The sequence below is a fragment of the Zea mays genome, chromosome 8 (genome assembly GCF_902167145.1).
Source record: "Zea mays cultivar B73 chromosome 8, Zm-B73-REFERENCE-NAM-5.0, whole genome shotgun sequence".
Taxonomy (NCBI): Eukaryota; Viridiplantae; Streptophyta; class Magnoliopsida; order Poales; family Poaceae; genus Zea; species Zea mays.
In genome coordinates this window covers 69,581,561-69,600,997 of record NC_050103.1, presented here as the reverse complement: position 1 = coordinate 69,600,997, position 19,437 = coordinate 69,581,561, and the positions used below count along the sequence as shown (strand labels likewise).

The following is a 19,437-nucleotide window of genomic DNA, read 5'->3' as shown; positions in this document are numbered from 1 at the left end:
CAGTACGACGTCAATCAACGGTCATGTCAAAAACCCCCGCGGAACCACTTCGAGCGAGGGCAGCGTCTCCACCATCTAGCGACGTCTTCGGCACCAGATGACTTAGTCGAACTGGTCCCTCGGAGGGCAAATGTTGGGGCGAAGGCGAAGACGCCACCCTTCGCTCGATGCCTTCGCCGACCTCGCTGCACCAACGGAGGCAAGACGACGGGCAGACTCACCTTTCGTCTTACACGTCGCCGGACGAAGACCTGTGACGAGGTCGTCTCATCTTGCGACCTCGTCCAACATGGAGGCCCACGTGTGATCCGGCCCATTGTAACAGGCCCTGCGTGGCCGCTGCGCATTACGGGCCTAATTTGCAAAGGTCTCCCTGTAATTACGGTCTGTAACCCTGCTTTATGGGAATATTCCGGGGATAACCTAGGTGCTTGAGGGCACATGCGTCCTTAACACTGGACGCTGAGCACTCAGATACCTATAAATACCCCCGCACAGTGCCCTTGAGAGGCTAGATTAACAGAGCTATTGCCATCTCGAGCAAAACCCTGTCTACGTTGCTACACTCCCCCGTTGGATTAACTTGCACCGGAGAGCAAGTTCCAACACATACCAGACACCACTCACCAATGATAGATTGGTCGATACATGATGAGTACAATACTAAACTGAAGTTTTATTTTCTTTTTCTAATGCTCTAGAAAATCAGGAGCTAAAGATGATCTTTATACCTGAGACAATGTTTGTTTGGGTATTGTTATAGTCACCAGAAAGTGTACCAGTCATTGTTTTTTATGCCTAGTGTTGAGGATTTTTTACTGTTCATGCATTTATTCTCTAATTCAGTTTGTTTCAGACAATGTTTAATGCTAAAAGGAGAAACAATAGTAAGATGCATGTTTGAGATCATTAACATGTTTTCAAAAGCAAAAAAAGAGGTCATTGAAATGCCACAGCCAGAAAAAAAGAAGAGGTCATTGAAATGCCACAGCCAGAACAGCATGAGTTACTACAATACCTTTTCTCTCTGTCTTCCTTTCCTTTTCTGTTTCCTGGTCAAAATGTACAACTAATTTCTTTTATGCATGTTTCATCTATGCATCATCTTATGCATAGGGCATAACTTTTACCTTTTTTGTGCCTTGATGTATGTAGGTATATGCACTAACCAAAGAGCGTGATACACTAAGGAGAGAACAGAATAAAAAAAGTGATGCAGCTGCCCTTTTGAAAGAAAAGGATGAGATCATCAATCAGGTCATGGCTGAAGGTATGTAGAACCTTACATATTATGCTTGGTCTACTATTTTTATTGTAAGCCAATGTTAGATTCTCATTATTCAAAGATCTGTCCCTATGCAATGTCATGAATACACATAATTATTCCATATGTTAAAATTCTAATGAACACTTCAAGCACTGCTGCACAAGTACCACCATATAATGCATTATATCTTGCTGATGTTCCTTCTTATTCTTCTTTACTCTAGATGCACAAATAGGTGAGCAATCTAATGACATCAACAACTTGTTTTTACTAATGAATTAGGTGAAGAACTATCCAAAAAACAAGCTGCTCAAGAAGCTACAATACGAAAACTGAGAGCACAGGCATGGACTAGAACTCTACGCTATGTTCAGATGATAAAGTGCTTTCCTCAGTATGACCAATTGTGCTCTGTTTTTGTTCTTCTGTTGAAGTTAGATTCGTGAGTTTGAAGAAGAAAAACAACGCCTGAACTCAAAGATCCAGGTAAAAAAAACATGAACTTGGTATAGCTATAGTTAGTATGATCCAAACCGCGTTCTTTTCTTATTGATGTTGGTGATGCAATGTAATAAAACTTCACTTACCTTCTTGATCATGAAAAATACATATTTTGCTGGATTCCATAATATGAAATCAGCTTTCCCTCGCTTTATTACTGCTGTTCTTGACCTGATGCAGTAGGTACCATTTAAACTGTGGTTACTTCATTTGTATTTCATGGCAGTTACAATCAAACAGGCATACATGTATGTCTGTTTACAGTTTTGTGACTTAATTGCAATTATACAAGCTTTCTCCCCTTATTATCTTTAGATAGATGGAATTAAGTTAGTTTGGCGCCCTGAACAAGATGTTATGTCTGTTTTTTTTCTTCTCTCAAAGGTAGGTATGTACTTGACAATTTATGACTAAACAGGTTGAGGAGGCTAAGGTTGAGAGCATCAAGAGAGACAAAGCAGCAACTGAGAAGTTGCTTCAAGAAACAATAGAAAGAAATCAGACTGAACTTGCAGCTCAAAAGGAGTTCTACACCAATGCTCTTAATGCGGCTAAAGAGGCTGAGGCATTGGCTGAAGCAAGAGTCAACAGTGAAGCCAAAATTGAACTGGAGAATCTTTTAGGAGAAGCTGGTGAAAAAGAAAATATGCTGATTAAGACAATCGAGGAGTTGAGGCATTTTCTCACCCGGCAAGAACAGGAGGTAAATGCTGAACATCTGTATCCACACCTTCTCTCTATCTGTCAATAATAGAAGTAAACAGGAGTACTTTATTTGCTGACGTGACTAGAATCTATGCCATTTAGCTATATGCCTTAATACCAACAAACTATTTGGTCATCTACCTTTGTAGCCGTCCATTCAGTTCCTGTCAGGATTAAATCACGCAATGGGTGTTGTCCATGCGTGCAGGTCAAGTTCAGGTATGTGTGTGGGTGTCGGCGCAGTGGCGTGGCGTGAGTGCACGTGCATGCAGACTAACCGCGGTAGTTTTGGATCAGGTTCAAGTCGTGTGCGTCCTCGAGTTCTGTTTGTATTGTTTGTAGGATAGAGTCCAGGTTGTTGTTGTGGTGTCTGGTGTGCATGACGCCGATCTTCATGGTGAAAGTTTTGTTATCCGGATGAGCATGTGGCTCATGGTGTTGCTGTGCGAGTCCTGCGGATCATGGTGCGAAGGCCGGCATGGCCGAGCTCCGTGGCATGTCCTTGTATATAAGTAGCCCTATAGTCCATGTTTTTTTTGCCAAGTCCAGTGAATTAAATAGCCAAGATACAGGTGAGTTCATCGCCAAAAACAGTGTCTGTTGTGCTTCTTCTACCTCTTTCCAAGAGCGTTGGTATGCGTGTCAGCGTGTGTTTGAGTGGTTCCTGGGCAAACAACAAGTGGTATCAAAGCCTAGGTTAGGTATAGGAGAGCGAGCTGAAGATGTTGATGTCGAAGAAGGTCGGTGATTCAAGCCCGGTAGCTCCGGCGATGGTGCACCATGTACGGTCGTGGTGGAGCGCATCATCAGCGACACATCAGAGATCCCGAAGTTGACAAAGACAAACTACCATGAGTGTGCGCTCGAGGTGCAGGCCAACATGGAGGGAAGGAGCTCTGGGATGTTGTGGAGGCCGACAAAGTTGAGCACGACACGGATCGATGGGTGCTAGCCGTCATCCTGTGCGCGGTGCCGATGAAGTTTGGGCTTGCTACAAAGAAGAGAGCAAATGAGGCATGGGTGGTGGTGAAGTCCTTGAGGATGGACGATGCATGCATGCAGGAGGCCAAGGCGCAGTACCTCCTCAATCAGTTCGAGCTCGTGCATTCAAGGGCGGCGAGGCGATCAACAACTTTGCCATGTATTAGACTCTCGTGCCACGAAACTGCATGGATTTGGGGAGAAGATGGAGGAGTACGTTATCAAGAAGATGTTGCATGTTTCCATGTTGTGCTGCTGAAGTACAGCCAGATTGCGTGCTCCATCGAGATGTTCGGTGACCTGAAGAAAATGTCGCTCAAGGAGCTTGTTGGGCGGCTGCGCGTGGTGGAGGAGCGATGCAGCGACATCGTCGAGTCGGCTGCAGACGGCGTCGGGTGCCTGCTGCTCACTGAGGAGCAATGGGAGGACTATCGGCTTCACCGCTACGGCAAACAGCTGTCACACGGTGGTGAAGGAGCATGTCAGTGGCGAGAGGCGTGGTGGCTGGAACAACAGCCACAGTAGCAACATGAGCTTGAGGATTAAGTGTGGCGGGAGCCGCTACCGAGGACGATGCTGCGAATGTGGCGAGCGCGGCCACAAGACCAAGGACTGCCGCGAGAAGAAGGAAATGGCCTTCCTTGCCCACATCGACATCGAGCTGACACTCCTATAGGTTGGGTGTGGGGGTGTCATGGACTCATGGTTCCATCCGCGCGGGTCAAGTTTGGGTATGTGCGTGGGCGTTGGCGCGATCGTGTGGCGTGAGTTCACGTGCATGCAACCATGCAGGCGAGCTGCAGCAGTTTGGATCAGGTTCCAGTCATGTACGTCCTAGACTTATGTTCAAGTCGGTTGTTATGATAAAATCCTGGTTGTTCTAGTAGTGTGTGCATGGTGCCGATTCGCATGGTGGAGCCACGTTGGCCTGATGAGCAAGTTGCTCATGGTGTTGCTGCACAAGTCTTGTGGAAGTGTGGATCATGGTGATAGTGGCGGACGCATGATTAAAATTAAGGAGGTGCTAGTGTAACAAAAAACAGTATATATGTAGCACATGAGTAGCAATAAAATATTATGTAACATACCACTAAGTTTCTATTTGCTAGCCATAAGTAGTAATGCGAGTAGTAGGCATTCTACGTTTACTCATGGCTTAAGAACGTTCGATAATCATACAGTCATCAAGGCTTCTAAACATCTTTCACTCGGTATAGCATATCAAGTCACTGAACCACTCATCTGAAACTCTATTTTGTAATCAGTCATAAAGCCTTCTAACTATTTTATTATGTGGGGTACCTTGGACCAGCGGCGTGTAGGGGGTGCGCTTGCCCCGGCTGCCCCCTGCTGCCTCCGCCAGCACATGGTGTGAAGGCCGGTATGGAGGCGGGATGTGTGGCATGCCCTTGTCTATAAGTAGTCCTATTCTCCATGTTTTTTTTGCCAAGTCCAGTGAATTTAATACCAAGATACGTGCAAGTTCGTTGCTGCGGCGTTTGTCGCTAGAAAACAGTCTGTTTTGCTTCTTCTACCTCTTGCCAAGAGAGTTGCCGTGTGTTTTGAGTGGTTCCTGTCGTGCTTCTTCTACCTCTTGCCAAGAGCGTTGGTGTGTGTGTTTGAGCGGTTCCTGGGCAAAGCTAACAGTTCCATTGGCTAACTGTTTCTTTGTATTTCAGGCTGCTTTCAGGGAAAAAAGACTAAAAGGGGACTATGATGATCTTCAAAAGCGGTATCAAGTAAGCAAGGCACTTCTTTGTTAGCTGGTGCCAAGCAGTAAAACGGGTACGGAGCATTTCTCATTTTGTTCATATTTAATGCTTCAGGCCAGTGAACTTCGTTATAATGAACTGGTAACGCAAGTTCCTGAGTCTACCAGACCGCTTCTAAGACAAATTGAAGCCATGCAGGTATTGTCCCTGTATTTTGCTTTTTTGTGAATATGTTTCATGTTTCTTTCGTTGTTTATTCTTGGTCTATGCATCACATTTCTTTTTTATTTCCATATTGGGCGTGTATTGCTTTTTTCAATTTATCAATTGCATGTTAATATTTGCAGGAGACAACTGCTCGAAGGGAAGATGCTTGGGCTGGTGTGGAGAGAACCTTAAACTCTCGCCTTCAGGTTTGTTAAAAAACACGTTTTTAACTGTAGCTGCATAGAAGCATTGAATAAAACTTGAACTATAAGTTTCTGTTATTTTTCTTAATGCATCATGTATAATCTGTTGTTTTGCTTGAATATGCAGGAAGCAGAAGCTAAAGCTGCTTCTTCAGAAGAAAAGGAGCGATCTGTAAATGAGAGATTGTCACAAAGTTTATCCCGGATAACTGTCCTTGAGACCCAGGTTTGTGCATCAATTTCTAGCAAAACAAAAAATATGGTAGTATTAGTGTTAAGACCTTGCTTTCAGATTTAAGTCAAGTAATTTTTGGGGTGACTATTGGGTTATGCAGATTACAATTCTTAGAACAGAGCAGACACAGCTGAGCCGATCTCTTGAAAAGGAGAGGCAGAGAGCATCTGAAAGTAGACAGGAGTACCTAGCAATCAAAGAGGAGGCAGCAATACAAGAAGGGCGAGCTAAACAGTTTGAAGAAGAGATGAAGGAGCTTAGAGCTAGGCACAAGGAGGAGCTGCAAGAAGCAGCAGAACACAGGGACCTGCTTGAGAAGGTAGGTTAGCTGCTATAGCCTATAATTTCAGAAACTACTTGTATCAGCTATGTATTTTATTGGTTGTAGGACTGTATGAAAGTGACATTTTCCTGCCAATTTTGCTAATGTGTCTAGAATTTATGACTTAGTAAAATGGTTAATTTATGTCATATAAAACAAGAAGGAAAGTCCTAGTGCAATTGTGAGAGCTGTCTCATTGAGTCACCAGGTCGTGGGTTTGAAGCAGCCTTTCCGCAACTGGGGGGTGGCTTGCCTTGTATTGCCCCTTCCCCAAACTCCTCTCCTATGGAAGGCACTCAGCCTGCCTTTTTTATGTCATATAAAACAAACATTGAACTTCAACCTTGAAGGTTCTACGAGACCATTCAACATATTCTCATCGCTTGTGTTTTCGCCCGTGAAGTCTAGACTTCAATCCTCAGCAAGTTTGGTCTGCTCCCCATTGCCCTCTGCCGGACTGCACACATTTGTCAAACTGGTAGAGCCAAAGCATCAAGAGTGTTGGAAAGGTCATGTGGAAAGGACTCAATTCCCTAATCATTCTAGTGGCCTGGCAGTTTTGGATACTTCGTAGTTCATAATTCTTGTGTCTTTGAGGGTTCTAGGCCTTGTGTTCAAAATGTGGTGTTAGCAAGTGGTCGAGGAAGGGCGCACTTGGTGCTTGGCTGGGTCTTCAGCCCTCCAAGACCTGCTGTGTCAGCTCCCCTCGGGGTCTCCACCGTAATTCGGTGAAGCTAGTGGTCGTTCTCTACCTTGTGTGTGGCGCGCTGTTCTTAGCCGCGGTCTGTACTTGGGGCTGGCAAGTCTTGTCCTGCCCCTCTTTGTATTTTTTCTTCTCAATGAAATGACACGCAACTCTCCTGCGATTGTTCAAAAAAAATCCCTGAAGGTTTTTTTCTCGAACGCGCAGGAGCCATGCGCATCATTATATTAACAAGAAAGAGAACAAAGGTCCAAAAAGGACCAGAACAAGAAAAGAGCCCCCTCACGGTGGCCAAAAACACAAAAAGCGGGAAGGGGTCCATAATACACTTAACTAAAAAACCATCTACTGAATTTCTGGAATAGGAACTGTAAGGAGAGCCAGATTCTTGGCTCCAGCTAACTTCCAAATATCACATTCTTGCACAGCTCATCTGAAAGCTGCTTCCACACTCGGGGTAAGGCTGCCAAAGACACTCATCTCTGTGGTTCCATAGTATCCAGAGGCCTAAGGTAATTAGACTGTTAAGGCCCTTCCTGGCAATTCCTTGCAGCTGCTCACTACATCTTTTCCACCATTGCATGGTGTTCTCTTCTCCCATTTGAGGTGCAAGCCCCTGAAGATTAACCTGTCCCAACAGCCTGAATCAGAAAGTCCTAGCAAAGACACATCCCACAAGAAGATGATCAATAGTATCAGGCTCTTGATCACAAAGTGGGCACCTATCCGGGTGACTGAGCCCATGTTTGGACAACCTATCTTCTGTCCCGCACCTCCGCAAATCTGCCGGCCAAAGAAAAAACTTGCATTTGGGAGACGACCAAGTCTGCCATTTCCTCTCCCAATGCTCAGATTGAGTTGATCCAATGAAGAGACCGTCATATGCTGCTTTAGCAGAGTATTTTCCATTAGAAGCAAATCTGAAGATATGCATGTCCTCCCTCCGTGGCTGTAGATTGATTGTCAGTAGGGCATCCCATACATCAAGAAAATCAGCCAGTACCCCTACTGTCAATGTCCCTTTGATACCAGTCAGCCACTTTCTGTCTATGAGAGCATTTTGAACAGTTATGCTGTTTTTAAATTTCCTTGGAACAGCTGCAATTAATCTAGGAGCAAAGTCCTCTATTTTCCTTCCATGCGACCAGCGGTCATGCCAAAATAAGGTTGAAGAACCATTTCCAATTTCAGTGTACATAGCAGTAGAGAAGAAATTAACCTTTTTTTATAACCGAATAGGTAAAAAGGTCCAAGGTCTTGTAGGCTCAGTTTTGGCCAACCACAGCCATCTCATTCTCAATGCCCATCCAAGCTCTTTGAGGCTAGAGATACCTAATCCTCCAAGCTCAAGAGGTCTACAGACTCTGCACCAAGCCACTAAACAATGTCCTCCCTTGACATTTTTTCTTCCATGCCAAAGAAAGCCTTTCCTAATCTTATCAATGGCCTTTAGTGCTCCTGGAGCCTGGAGGTAGACCAATAGGCAATAGCCATGGCAGCCATGGCAAGATAGATCGCCATTCCTGTCATCACAAATTGGACTTGAACTTTTCTCCCAACCCGTGTCATCAAATCCGCTTTCCATCCAAGCAATTGGTCAGCAAATTTATCAATGATGGGCTGCACTTGATTTCTAGAAAGTCTTCTTAGGGATAGAGCCAGGCCAAGGTATTTACAGGGAAAAGAGAAAATGTCACATGGAAGTTGCTCTTGTAGAATTGCCATCTCATTTTCCCCACACCAAATAGGATACACACTACTTTTCTGGATGTTGCCATTCACACAGAAATTGGTAATGGATGTTCGACACTTTTCTGGGAAGATAGATGGATACATGGAAGGAATGTGAAGGACCTTGCTCCTAGATTGTTGGCAGCTGTGCCAAGACGAATTCAAAACAGTAGAACTGCCCATACAACTCTAGCAAATAGAAGTTGGCTGAATGCCTGAATGACATCAAAGGAGCTCGCATTGTGGAAGTCCTTGCTGATTTTCTTGATCTTTAGGATGCAATTCTCACAGTAAACTTAAATCCTTAAAGGGAGGACAAACACATCTTCAGATGCTCATAATGGAAAATATTCTGCTAAAGTAGCCTATGAAACTCTCTTCATTGGATCAACATACTTTGAGCACTACGACAGGATTTGGCATTCTTGGTCCCCCCCCCCAAATGCAATTTTTTCTTATGGCTTGCCGCGCTTCAGAGATGTTGGACATCTGATAGGCTTCAAAGGAGAGGGCTGGATCACCCAGATCAGTATCTTCTATGTGACCAGGTCCAGAAACCATTGACCATCTCCTTGTGGGATGTGTGTTTGCAAGAAGCTACTAGTTCAGGCTACTGGGGTTAACCTCCAGGACTTCACTCCTCAAGTACAAGAAGAGAATACCATGCTATGGTGGAAAAGAAGTAGTGATCAGCTGCAAGGAGTAGCCAGAAAAGGGCTTAACTCGCTTATTAGTATCGGCCTCTGGATCCTGTGGAACCACCGAAATATTGTGTTTTTGATGGTCTTTCTGTAAGTAGAGGGACTCTAACTCTCATCAAGAGGATGACACTATGAGTTGGGGCAATTTTTCTGTTTATTTCCTCAAACACTACACAATGCCATACCCTTCTAAGGGTTGGAGACCCATATTTATAGCCCTAGAGGCTGCACTACCACACCTTCTCACACACACTACACAACAGGATTGTCCTCTAGATGCTAAAGAGACTACAGAGGACAGTCAAAAGCGACTGTTGTCCTCTAGATGCTAAAGCGACTACATAGGACAGTCAAAAAGCGACTGTTGTCCTCTAGATGCTAAAGAGACTATAGAGGACAGTCAAGCTGTCCTCTAGATGCTAAAGGACTACAGAGGACAGTCAAAAGCGACTGTTGTCCTCTAGATGCTCTAGACTTATTTCATCATTCTCCCCCTAAGTCTTGGGCGTCGTCTTGTGTGAAAGTTGGGCCATCCCGGACCTGGAGCAAAGCTCAACAAACTTGATCTTCCCAAGGGGCTTGGTGAGCAGGTCTGCAAGCTGATCCTTGGTGTTGATGTAACGCGCCTTGATGCTCCCTTCTGCCAAGCAGTCTCGGATGAAGTGGTATCTCAGCCGGATGTGCTTGCTCCGTTCATGAAACACGGGGTTCTTGGCCAATGCCAGAGCGGACTGGCTGTCCACCCTGAGTTCCACCGCTCCAGTGTCTCTCCCGAGGAGATCACCGAGCAGTCGAGCCAGCCAGAGCGCCTGAGTCGAAGCAGTGGACGCCGCTATGTACTCGGCCTCGCAGCTGGACATGGCCACCACCTGCTGCTTGACCGACTGCCAGCTAATGAGGCACTTGCCGAGGAAGAAGAGGATCCCGCTTGTGCTCTTGCTGGTGTCGATGTCGCCGGCGTGGTCGCTGTCGCTGTACCCGACAAGGCGTGCCTCCCCAGGGCACCTCGGGTAGTAGAGACCGTGGTCGAGAGTCCCCGCAACATAGCGGATGATCCTCTTCACAGCCTGCTCATGCTCCGTCGTCGGTCGCTGCAGAAACCGACTAACGTAGCCGACGGAGTATGCCAAGTCAGGCCGTGTGTGGACGAGATAGCGAAGGCTCCCCACAAGACGCCGGTACTGTGTAGCATCCACCTCCGTCGTGCTGTCGCGACTCAGCTTCAGCCTCTCCTCCATCGGAGTGAGAGCTGGGTTGCAGTCGGTGAGCCCAGCCAGCTCAACAATGCGCTTGGCGTAGGCGGTCTGGCGAAGTGTGATCCCGGAGTCTCCCTGGTGCACCTCAATCCCCAGGTAGAAGGAGAGATGCCCCAGGTCACTCATTTGGAAGGTGGCCTTCATCTCTTCCTTGAACGTTGCCACCTCTGCATCCTTAGCGCCGGTGATCACCAAGTCGTCGACGTAGACACCCACCAGCAGGGCACTTCCTCCATTGCCCCGCCGATAGATGGCCGCCTCGTGCGGGCTTGGCGTGAAACCCATTCCTTTGAGCGTGGAATCCAGCTTGGCATTCCACGCCCTCGGTGCCTGTCGCAGGCCATAGAGAGCCTTGCGCAGGCGCAACACCTTGCCCTCCTTGCCAGGGATCGCAAAACCTGGCGGCTGGTGTACGTAGACCTCCTCCTTTAAGTCGCCGTTAAGAAACGCCGACTTGACGTCCATGTGATGAACGTGCCAGCCCTGTTGGGCTGACAGCACAAGGAAGAGTCGCACGGATTCCATCCGTGCCACGGGGGCGAAAGCATCGTCGAAGTCGATCCCCTCCTGCTGTAGGAAACCGCGTGCCACCAAGCGAGCCTTGTGCTTGACGATGGCGCCGGCTTCATCTCTCTTCAGTTTGAACACCCATTTAAGGGTGATCGCGCGATGACCATGAGGGAGATCAGCGAGCTCCCAGGTGCGGTTCGTCTCAACCGCGTCCATCTCCGACTGCATCGCGGCACGCCAAGCCGCATGTTTCTCGGCCTCCGCGAAAGACCGAGGCTCACCATCGTCGCATGCAAGATGCAACTCTCCTGCCAGAATGCGAGATGCAGGGCCTGGCACCGACGGGTCGATGAGAAGGCCCTCCACCCTTCGATACCGCAACGGCTCGCCGTCGTAGCACGCGTCGACGCGCTCCTCGTCGCGGGACAGAGGGGTCACGAGCTCCACTGGGTCGTGCTCAACACGAGCTGGTGTCGGAGAGGGTACCGTCGGTGCTGGAGTACGTGGTGGCGAAGAGCTCGCTGTAGCCGGAGTCGTGGCTGGAGTGCGTGGTGGTGAAGAGCTCGTTGTAGCAGGAGCTGGAGAGTTTGGCGCTGGAGTCGGTGGAGACTTGGGGGCTGGGGTAGACCTGCTCGGAGAAGAGTTGCCTACTCCCCCAGCTCCCTCAAAGTGGACAAACTCGATGGTGAAGTCGTACGTCGGAGTCGTGCCGTCGTCCACCGCCTTGTCCCACGCCCATCCTCGCCCTTCGTCGAACACTACGTCGCGCGCCGTGCGCACACGCTGTGTTTTGGGGTCAAGGATGCGGTAGGCCTTCGAGCCCTCCGTGTAGCCAATGAACACCCCCGGGGTGCTCCTATCGTCGAGCTTGCTGATGTGACCAAGCTCCTTGGTGAACGCGAGGCAGCCGAAGACCCGTAGGTGAGAGACCGCCGGCTTGCGCCCATGCCAAGCCTCGTACGGTGTCATCCCGTTGAGAGCCTTGGTGGGCGAGCGGTTGAGGATGTAAACCGCTGTCACCACCGCCTCTCCCCAGAAGATAGCTGGCATTCCTCTCTGCTTGAGGAGAGCCCGAGCCATCCCCACAACCGTCTGGTTGCGCCGCTCGACGACGTCGTTCTGCTGCGGGTTGTACGGCGCAGAGTAGTGGCGCTGAACGCCCTCATCCGCGCAGTACGACGCGAACTCAGCCGCCGTGAATTCGCCGCCGTTGTCGGTGCGCAGCACGCGCAGCTTGCGGCCGCACTCCACCTCCGCAGCGACCTGCACACGCCTGATGGCGTTCGCGGCCTCTCCCTTGCTGCCAAGGATCATCACCCACATGTAGCGGGAGAGATCGTCGACGAGCAGCAAGAAGTAGCGTCGTCCTCCCGGTGTGGCTGGTGTCACCGGGCCACACAAGTCCCCATGCACGAGCTCAAGCCTCTCCTTGGCTCGGAAGCTCGACTGCTGGTGAAAGGGGAGCCGTCTCTGCTTTGTCAACACGCAGACATCGCAGAATTGCTCCACATGGTCAAGGCATGGCAGGCCTCGTACCATCTCCTTGGCACTGAGCCGCTTCAGGGCGTCGAAGTTAAGGTGCCCGAAGCGCTCGTGCCACTGCCATGCCTCGTCGTCTCGACGAGCAGCAAGACAGCAAGGTTGTGCCACCTTCACATTGAGGATGTATAGCCGATTTGGACTCCTCCGTACCTTGGCAAGAAGGCGACGAGAGGGATCCCAAATCCTCATGACTCCGTGCTCGACCTCCACTCGCGAACCGTTCTCATCCAGCTGTCCCAAGCTGATGATAGAGTTCCTCAACGCGGGGATGTAGTAGACTCTGGTGAGCAGCCTGTGCTCACCAGACGCGGCGGTGAAGACGACTGAGCCGGCGCCCTTGATCTCTACGTCGGAGGCGTCCCCAAACTTGACGGAGCCTCGGACGCTAGAGTCAAGCTCGGTGAAGAACTCCCGTCGGCCGGTCATGTGAGGCACCATCCTTCGATCATGTCCTTGTTGGAGCCGTCGCCGAGGAAAGCGCGTGCTTTCGACTCATCAAGGTGGAGGAGTGCCGCTGCGGCCGGTGCCGCTGGAGATGGCTCGATGCTTGCATGTGCCAGGAGCAGGGCCTCCTCCTCCGCCTCCGCCTGTGCGACGTTGGCCTGGCCACGTCGTGGCTGCCGACAATCCCTGGCCCAGTGGCCAAGCTTGCCGCAGTTGTGACAGCCGTCGTCTCGTGCCGGCTTCTTGTTGCCGACGGCGCCGCCTTGGGCACCTCCACGTGCACCACCCTCAGCATGTCCTCGCGCCCCGGCCTGGGCGCCTCCACGCGCCTTGCGCGGCTTGCCGCGTTTGCGGCCTCGTGTCGAGGAGGACTCCCCCTTCTTCTTGTCACCCTGGCAGGCCTCCCACTGCTCCCGAGTGAGATGTAGCTTCCCGCCGATAGTGATAGGCCCAGAGAGAGCCTGTGGTTCGTCGCCGTCGACCACCTTGAGGCGACCAATCGCCTCTTCGATCGTCATCGTGGAGAGGTCTAGCAGAGACTCGATTGAGCGAGCAATCTGCATGTACTTCTCGGGGATGCAACGGAAGAGCTTCTCAACAACTCTCTCCTCATCGTAGGTGTCGTCGCCGAACTGCACCATCTTCTGCAACAGAGTGTTGAGGCGGAGAGCAAAGTCATCAACATCCTCACCTGGCTTGAAGGCCAGGTTCTCCCACTCCTTGCGAAGTGCCTGCAGTGTGGTCTTGCGGGCACGATCGCTGCCGATGCGGGTCGCTGCGATGGCGTCCCAGGCCTCCTTGGCAGTCCGCTTCTGGGAAAGCGAAAAATGCATCTCGGGCGGGACTGCAGCAATGAGGGCATCCAGCGCCCGCCGATTCTCGTGGTAGTCGACGTCGTCGTAACGAACTGCTTCCCACATGTGGCGAACCTGGAGCCGTACCCTCATCACCGCGGCCCACTCGACGTAGTTGGTCTTGGTGAGGGTAGGCCACCCACCGCCGGGACCGATGTCCCTGACAATGGCCTGGGCCATGCGGCGACCATGGTACCGATCCGGGGAGGGAGAACCGCGCCGCCTGTAGAGGCCGCGATCTCCGTCGACTCGATCGCTGCCGCCGGGAGCACCGCCGCCGCGTCTACGCCCGTCTGGGCTGCCGCTGCGTGCGCCCCCGCCTGGAGCGCCGTCAGCGCGTCGACGCCTATCCGGGCTGCCGCCACGCGCGCCCCCATGGGGATGCGCGGCTGCCCACTGTGCCGCCTGCTCTCGCGCTGCTTCCCTCGCCAGCCTGAGCTCTTCGTCGGTGTTGTCGTCAACAAAAGCAGAGCTGCCAGCTCTACTGCCGCGCAGAACCTCGAGCTCTGTTGCCGCCGCACGTGCAGCATCCGCCGCCTCCGCTGCTTCTACTTCCGCTCTCGCCGCTGCCAGTTCCGCCGCCTCCAACCGTGTTGCCCTCGCCGCTGTCGCTGCAGCCGCTGCTGCTGCTCGCTCGCGTTCTTGTGCCGCGGCGACCTCGGCCTCCTGCTGGCGCCGCGCACTCGAAGTGGCCGAGCGTAGGGACATGGTGGGCTAGTGAGGGGTCGCTGCGTGTGGAAGAGGCTGTCTCAGACGAAAGGCTGCTCGTCTGAGCAGGGGAGGAAGGAACAGTTGGAGCTCTTGCTGCCGACTGAGTGTGGGGAGAGGCGCGGGAAGGAGATGAGCACGAGATGTTTAGGCTGCAGGATAGTTTGGCTCTGATACCAATTGTAAGTAGAGGGACTCTAACTCTCATCAAGAGGATGACACTATGAGTTGGGCAATTTTCTGTTTATTTCCTCAAACACTACACAATGTCATACCCTTCTAAGGGTTGGAGACCCATATTTATAGCCCTAGAGGCTGCACTACCACACCTTCTCACACACACTACACAACAGAATTGTCCTCTAGATGCTAAAGAGACTACAGAGGACAGTCAAAAGTGACTGTTGTCCTCTAGATGCTAAAGCGACTACAGAGGACAGTCAAAAAGCGACTGTTGTCCTCTAGATGCTAAAGAGACTAGAGGACAGTCAAGCTGTCCTCTAGATGCTAAAGGACTACAGAGGACAGTCAAAAGCGACTGTTGTCCTCTAGATGCTCAAGACTTATTCCATCACTTTCTCCCAGTCTTAGCGTAGCCATCAAAAGGACCGAGGAGGAGAGGGATCTGTGGGTGTTAGGAAGGGGGCAAAAAGCCTAGACCTCCTAACAGCCCCAATTCCAGGTCTTTAGATTAGAGTAGTTCCTGGTACCCCATGGGTGTCTTTTTGTTTCTTTGTTTTCGGCCGCCGTAATGGGGCCTTTTTTCTGTCTCCCTGTATTGATCCTTTATGGATCTTCTTCCTACTCTTCTTAATGAAATGATGCACATGCCTCTTGCGCGTTCGAGAGAAAAAGTATTCAGACCTGATGCCTCTCCAAACAGCTTCAAAATATTGAGCACAAACTGAATATCACTTTCTCTTGGGTGCAAGAAAAGGACCACATCATCAGCATACAAGGATATTCTATGATGTAGGGGTCTAGATGAAAGAGGTTGCAACAGTCCTTCATCAGCCTCAGTAACTAGAAGCCCAAGAACATCCATTACTTGAAGGTTATGCCATAGGCATTTTATTAGGGCCATTGTTTTTTCTTAGTCAAGAAATCTGTTTTTGTGCCATGATCATATGGTTGCTACTGAAATGGTAATAAATGATCAGATCAGTTTAATTTGCTTCTTTGTACATGAATAAACATACTTAGAATGTATGTGTTTCTTTCATGAATTGCACTTTCAGGACCTTGAAAGGGAAAAGGCTGCCAGGGCAGAAATTGAGAAAACATCTTCCCGTGAAGCGCCTAAAGCTCCACTTCCCGATCAAACAAGTGCGCCTTTTATTTTTATACCAATTAATTTAGGCACGTTAGACCCAACTTCTCTTTAACTGTTTCTTATTTTGCTCTTTGAAGGAAATGCCCCTCTCAGAAAGCTGTCTAGTTCTGGCAGTATAAATAGTCTAGAAGAAAGCCATTTTCTTCAAGCATCGTTGGATTTATCTGACAATGCTTCATTAGAGAGGCGAATGTCTTCAGAAAGTAATATGTCGTATTATCTGAAGACCATGACTCCAAGTGCTTTTGAATCAGCACTTCGTCAAAAAGATGGAGAGCTGGCTTCTTACATGTCACGCTTGGTATGTATATGCATCCTTCTGATATTTCCCCTCAAACTGTTTAGTTCTTTATTTAGTATCCTAAAGTTTTATCACCTTTTTCGTTCTGGTAAGTAATCGTGGAACTTTTAGAAATGTGCAGTAGCTGATAATTAGAGCTGTGAGCTGGAGTAATTGCAAGTTTGCAAATTTATTGACGATTTTTCCTGTAACTGAGTTCATTCATGCCCATAAACATGTCTTGCACACAGCTTTTTGAATTAATTTTGTAACTTTCAAATTGCCAATCATGATTTGGTAACATTGTTTTGTCCAAAACTGTTCTCTCTACCTCTCTCTGCGTTCCTGGCTAAGAGCATCTCCAGAAGGGGCACCCAAATCAGGGCCCCTACTTTTGTTGGCCCACATTTTTTACTTCTACTCCATCAGCCGCACCCCAATTCGGGCCCTCAAAATCATTCAGATAGACAATAACAAATGGGACCTGCTCATCATTCTCTCTTCTTCCTTGCTCTACGTTCTGGTCAACGCTGGGCAGATCCCGTCGGCCTGGCCGCATGCGCAGGGCATGGACGCCACGAGCAGGGCACCATGAGCAGGATGGATGGCCAGGGTCTCTCCTGTGTGCCCATGAGGTGGGGCAGCGTGCCTGCCCACGTGGTGGAGGGGGCGGATGGTGGCCCATGTGGCGGGACACGTGGCGGAGGGCTGGGGCTGCGCCCGCACAGTGGAGGCAGACGGTCGGGTCGCCGGCACGTGGCGAGGGATAGTCGAGGAGGCCGTTGAGGGAGGAGGATGGATTGAGGACGAGCGGGCGCCTCGCGTTTCCGTGGGAGCATGGGGCAGAAAACAGATGTAACAGCAGGATGGGGGGCCTGAAGCTGAGACCCCAGGAATGAGGGCCACAGGGAGCATCTGGATGCCCACCCAAATTTGAGGGCCCGCTGGAGCATGATTTTTTATTTGGGCACCCATATTTAGCTGTGGGCCCAAGTAGGGGCCCTGCTGGAGTTGCTCGCAGCCAAGCATGCTCAGTTGTTTGTTGGTGTGGTTGTATGCCTAGACCACCCACGTTTAAGTACTCGTCGAGGCAAATTGGGTGCCAATTTTCTTGATATAAAAGCTACCTAGTTCCTCCTTATTGGTCTAGTTTCTTTTCCCAGTGTTTTCCTCGCTAACTTCTAGCAAACAGCCACACCTTATTGTAGGAAAGTTATTGGCCCTTGACAGTAAATGGTATCTGCTGCCAACCTGTCCCATCCTGCGGTGGTTTGAAAATCCTAAGTACCTTCAGATTCATGCATCACACTCATATTTCATGTGCAGAACTGGAAATTGTTCCTTTTGCTGGTCTTGGATCATATTTTGATAAAGAAATGTTCCTACAATATTGAAGTTATATGTGCTGGGCTGCTGGCAACCTTTCAAGTTCTGTTATTCCTTTCATACTTCTGTTATAATATTCATTAAGACAGCAGTCACTCAAAATTCATTATTTCATTTTCATTTATCATTTGTTACTCTGATCTGATCTGAGCCGCCTTTTTGGAAACAATGCTGGTGAGTTTCAGGCCTCATTGGAATCTATTCGGAATTCACTAGCAGAGGAGTTGGTAAAACTGACAGAACAAGTAAGTCCTGATAACAGAGTTTTACATCTTTATCTTTATCTATATGTATGCAAACTGAATTGAACTTCTATGCAGTGTGAAAAGTTACGGACTGAAGCCACTGCTGTGCCTGGCTTAAGGGCTGAATTGGAAGCTCTGAAACAAAGGCACTTTCAAGCTCTAGAACTCATGGGGGAACGTGATGAAGAGGTACCGATCCCATTCTACAAATTATAGGCTTCACTAATAGGTAGTTGAATGTGTCGATGACTTCATCACAAGCTATACAACGCACCCATATTTTTTTACATGTTTTTCGGGATACATTATTCTTAGCCCAAGCTAGGCTTGAACGTCGTTTAAGTAAAAACTAGAATGGACAATGACTGTAACAGCATACAGTTTGGATTTTGAACACCAATTTGCAGCTCAGTTAGAAAAATAAGAAGTGAGCTAATCCATTACGCTTTAAAAAAAATCTTTGTTTACTGTGTTAATACCTTTTATTCTGCATTTACTTCAATTTGACTCGATGCTGTTTTGCAGTTGGAGGAGCTAAGAAATGATATTGTTGACTTAAAAGAGATGTACAGAGAGCAGGTGGATCTTCTTGTTAGCCAGGTATGAAGCTTGCTTGCGCACTTATTTTATACTTTCCACTGCAAAGTGCCAAGGCTCTTAGTGCTGTTGCGCTAAACCCTTGTTCCATCCCCTACCAGCTCCAGTCATTGGGTGCTCGTGTATAGCGCTGCCTGCGCTGGTATGAATTTGTCATACCATCTAATTCTCGTCCAGTGCATCGCGGCCAGGCCAAGATACCAGGTCCGTGACTTGAGCATGTTTTGTTTCAAATTTTGTAACACCATACAACGGCACTGAATGTTTTCGTTTGTATACATCGGAACACAGTTGTTGGGTTTAGGAGGATACGTTGTTGTATACTAGTAGGTTGAGTAGTTTCACAGCTTTACGTGTATTCTTTGTGATTTGTTTCCGTTGAAATGTATCAAATTTGAATCCATTTGCAAGTGTACCTCAGAGGAATGCAATCAATAATATCGAGAGCTCCTTTTGTCCCTTTTTGTATGTTTTATTCTCAGTTTCATTCATAGAGATCATGTGGGAGCTGTGGAAGGCAAATAGCCAAACAATGTTCCATAATAACGATCGTTCAGTTCTTTTTATCGCCGATTTGTTCAGGCCATTCGAGTTCCCGCCCTTTTCTCTTGTTTCCTTCCCTATCTTAAGTTTGTAACCAAAGATATAAAAGAAGTTACAGAAGTTCTGTTTGGAATTAGAATGAAAGATTTGCCATGCTCATGCACTCATGCTACAGCAGTTCAGTGCGCAGCTCTGCAGAAGAACAAAGCGAAGCCACGCTGTAGAACTGCCGGCGGTCCGACCCGTGGCTCCGGAGGCGCGACGCGAGCGCGCCAATCCTGGGCCGGACCACGAGCGCCACGCGTACCGCGGCCTTGACCACGGCGTACGCCGCGACCGCGCGCGCCAGCCTCAGGTCGGCCGCGGCCAAACCGGCGACGCGCGCGGCCAGGCCCGCCAGCCTGCGCGCGTCGGACGCGGCGAGCGCGAGCGTCACGAGCAGCGCGCCCGCGAGGGAGGCCAGCAGCGCCA

General features: G+C 49.3%; 1 protein-coding gene across 4 annotated transcripts in view; it reads left to right on the top strand.

Moving 5' to 3' along the window:
• LOC103635328 (golgin candidate 5) overlaps window positions 1–18,883 on the top strand; it is a 43,455-nt gene extending 24,572 nt beyond the window's left edge. For 2 of the 4 annotated variants that reach the window (XM_008657809.4, XM_020542353.3), the window contains 15 exons: window positions 1,156–1,270; window positions 1,550–1,611; window positions 1,706–1,753; window positions 2,187–2,471; window positions 5,134–5,193; window positions 5,281–5,364; window positions 5,514–5,579; window positions 5,704–5,802; window positions 5,912–6,130; window positions 15,821–15,908; window positions 15,993–16,216; window positions 17,767–17,826; window positions 17,902–18,015; window positions 18,352–18,426; window positions 18,525–18,883. In XM_008657809.4, coding sequence (XP_008656031.1) covers window positions 1,156–1,270; window positions 1,550–1,611; window positions 1,706–1,753; window positions 2,187–2,471; window positions 5,134–5,193; window positions 5,281–5,364; window positions 5,514–5,579; window positions 5,704–5,802; window positions 5,912–6,130; window positions 15,821–15,908; window positions 15,993–16,216; window positions 17,767–17,826; window positions 17,902–18,015; window positions 18,352–18,426; window positions 18,525–18,551 — 1,626 coding nt within the window. In that variant the 3' untranslated portion in view covers window positions 18,552–18,883. Of the gene's footprint in view, window positions 1–1,155; window positions 1,271–1,549; window positions 1,612–1,705; window positions 1,754–2,186; window positions 2,472–5,133; window positions 5,194–5,280; window positions 5,365–5,513; window positions 5,580–5,703; window positions 5,803–5,911; window positions 6,131–15,514; window positions 15,728–15,820; window positions 15,909–15,992; window positions 16,217–17,766; window positions 17,827–17,901; window positions 18,016–18,351; window positions 18,427–18,524 lie in introns of all 4 variants that reach the window. The other 2 variants (XR_004851967.1, XR_004851966.1) reach the window with 2 other exon arrangements.
• Window positions 18,884–19,437: the final 554 nt, after the last annotated feature.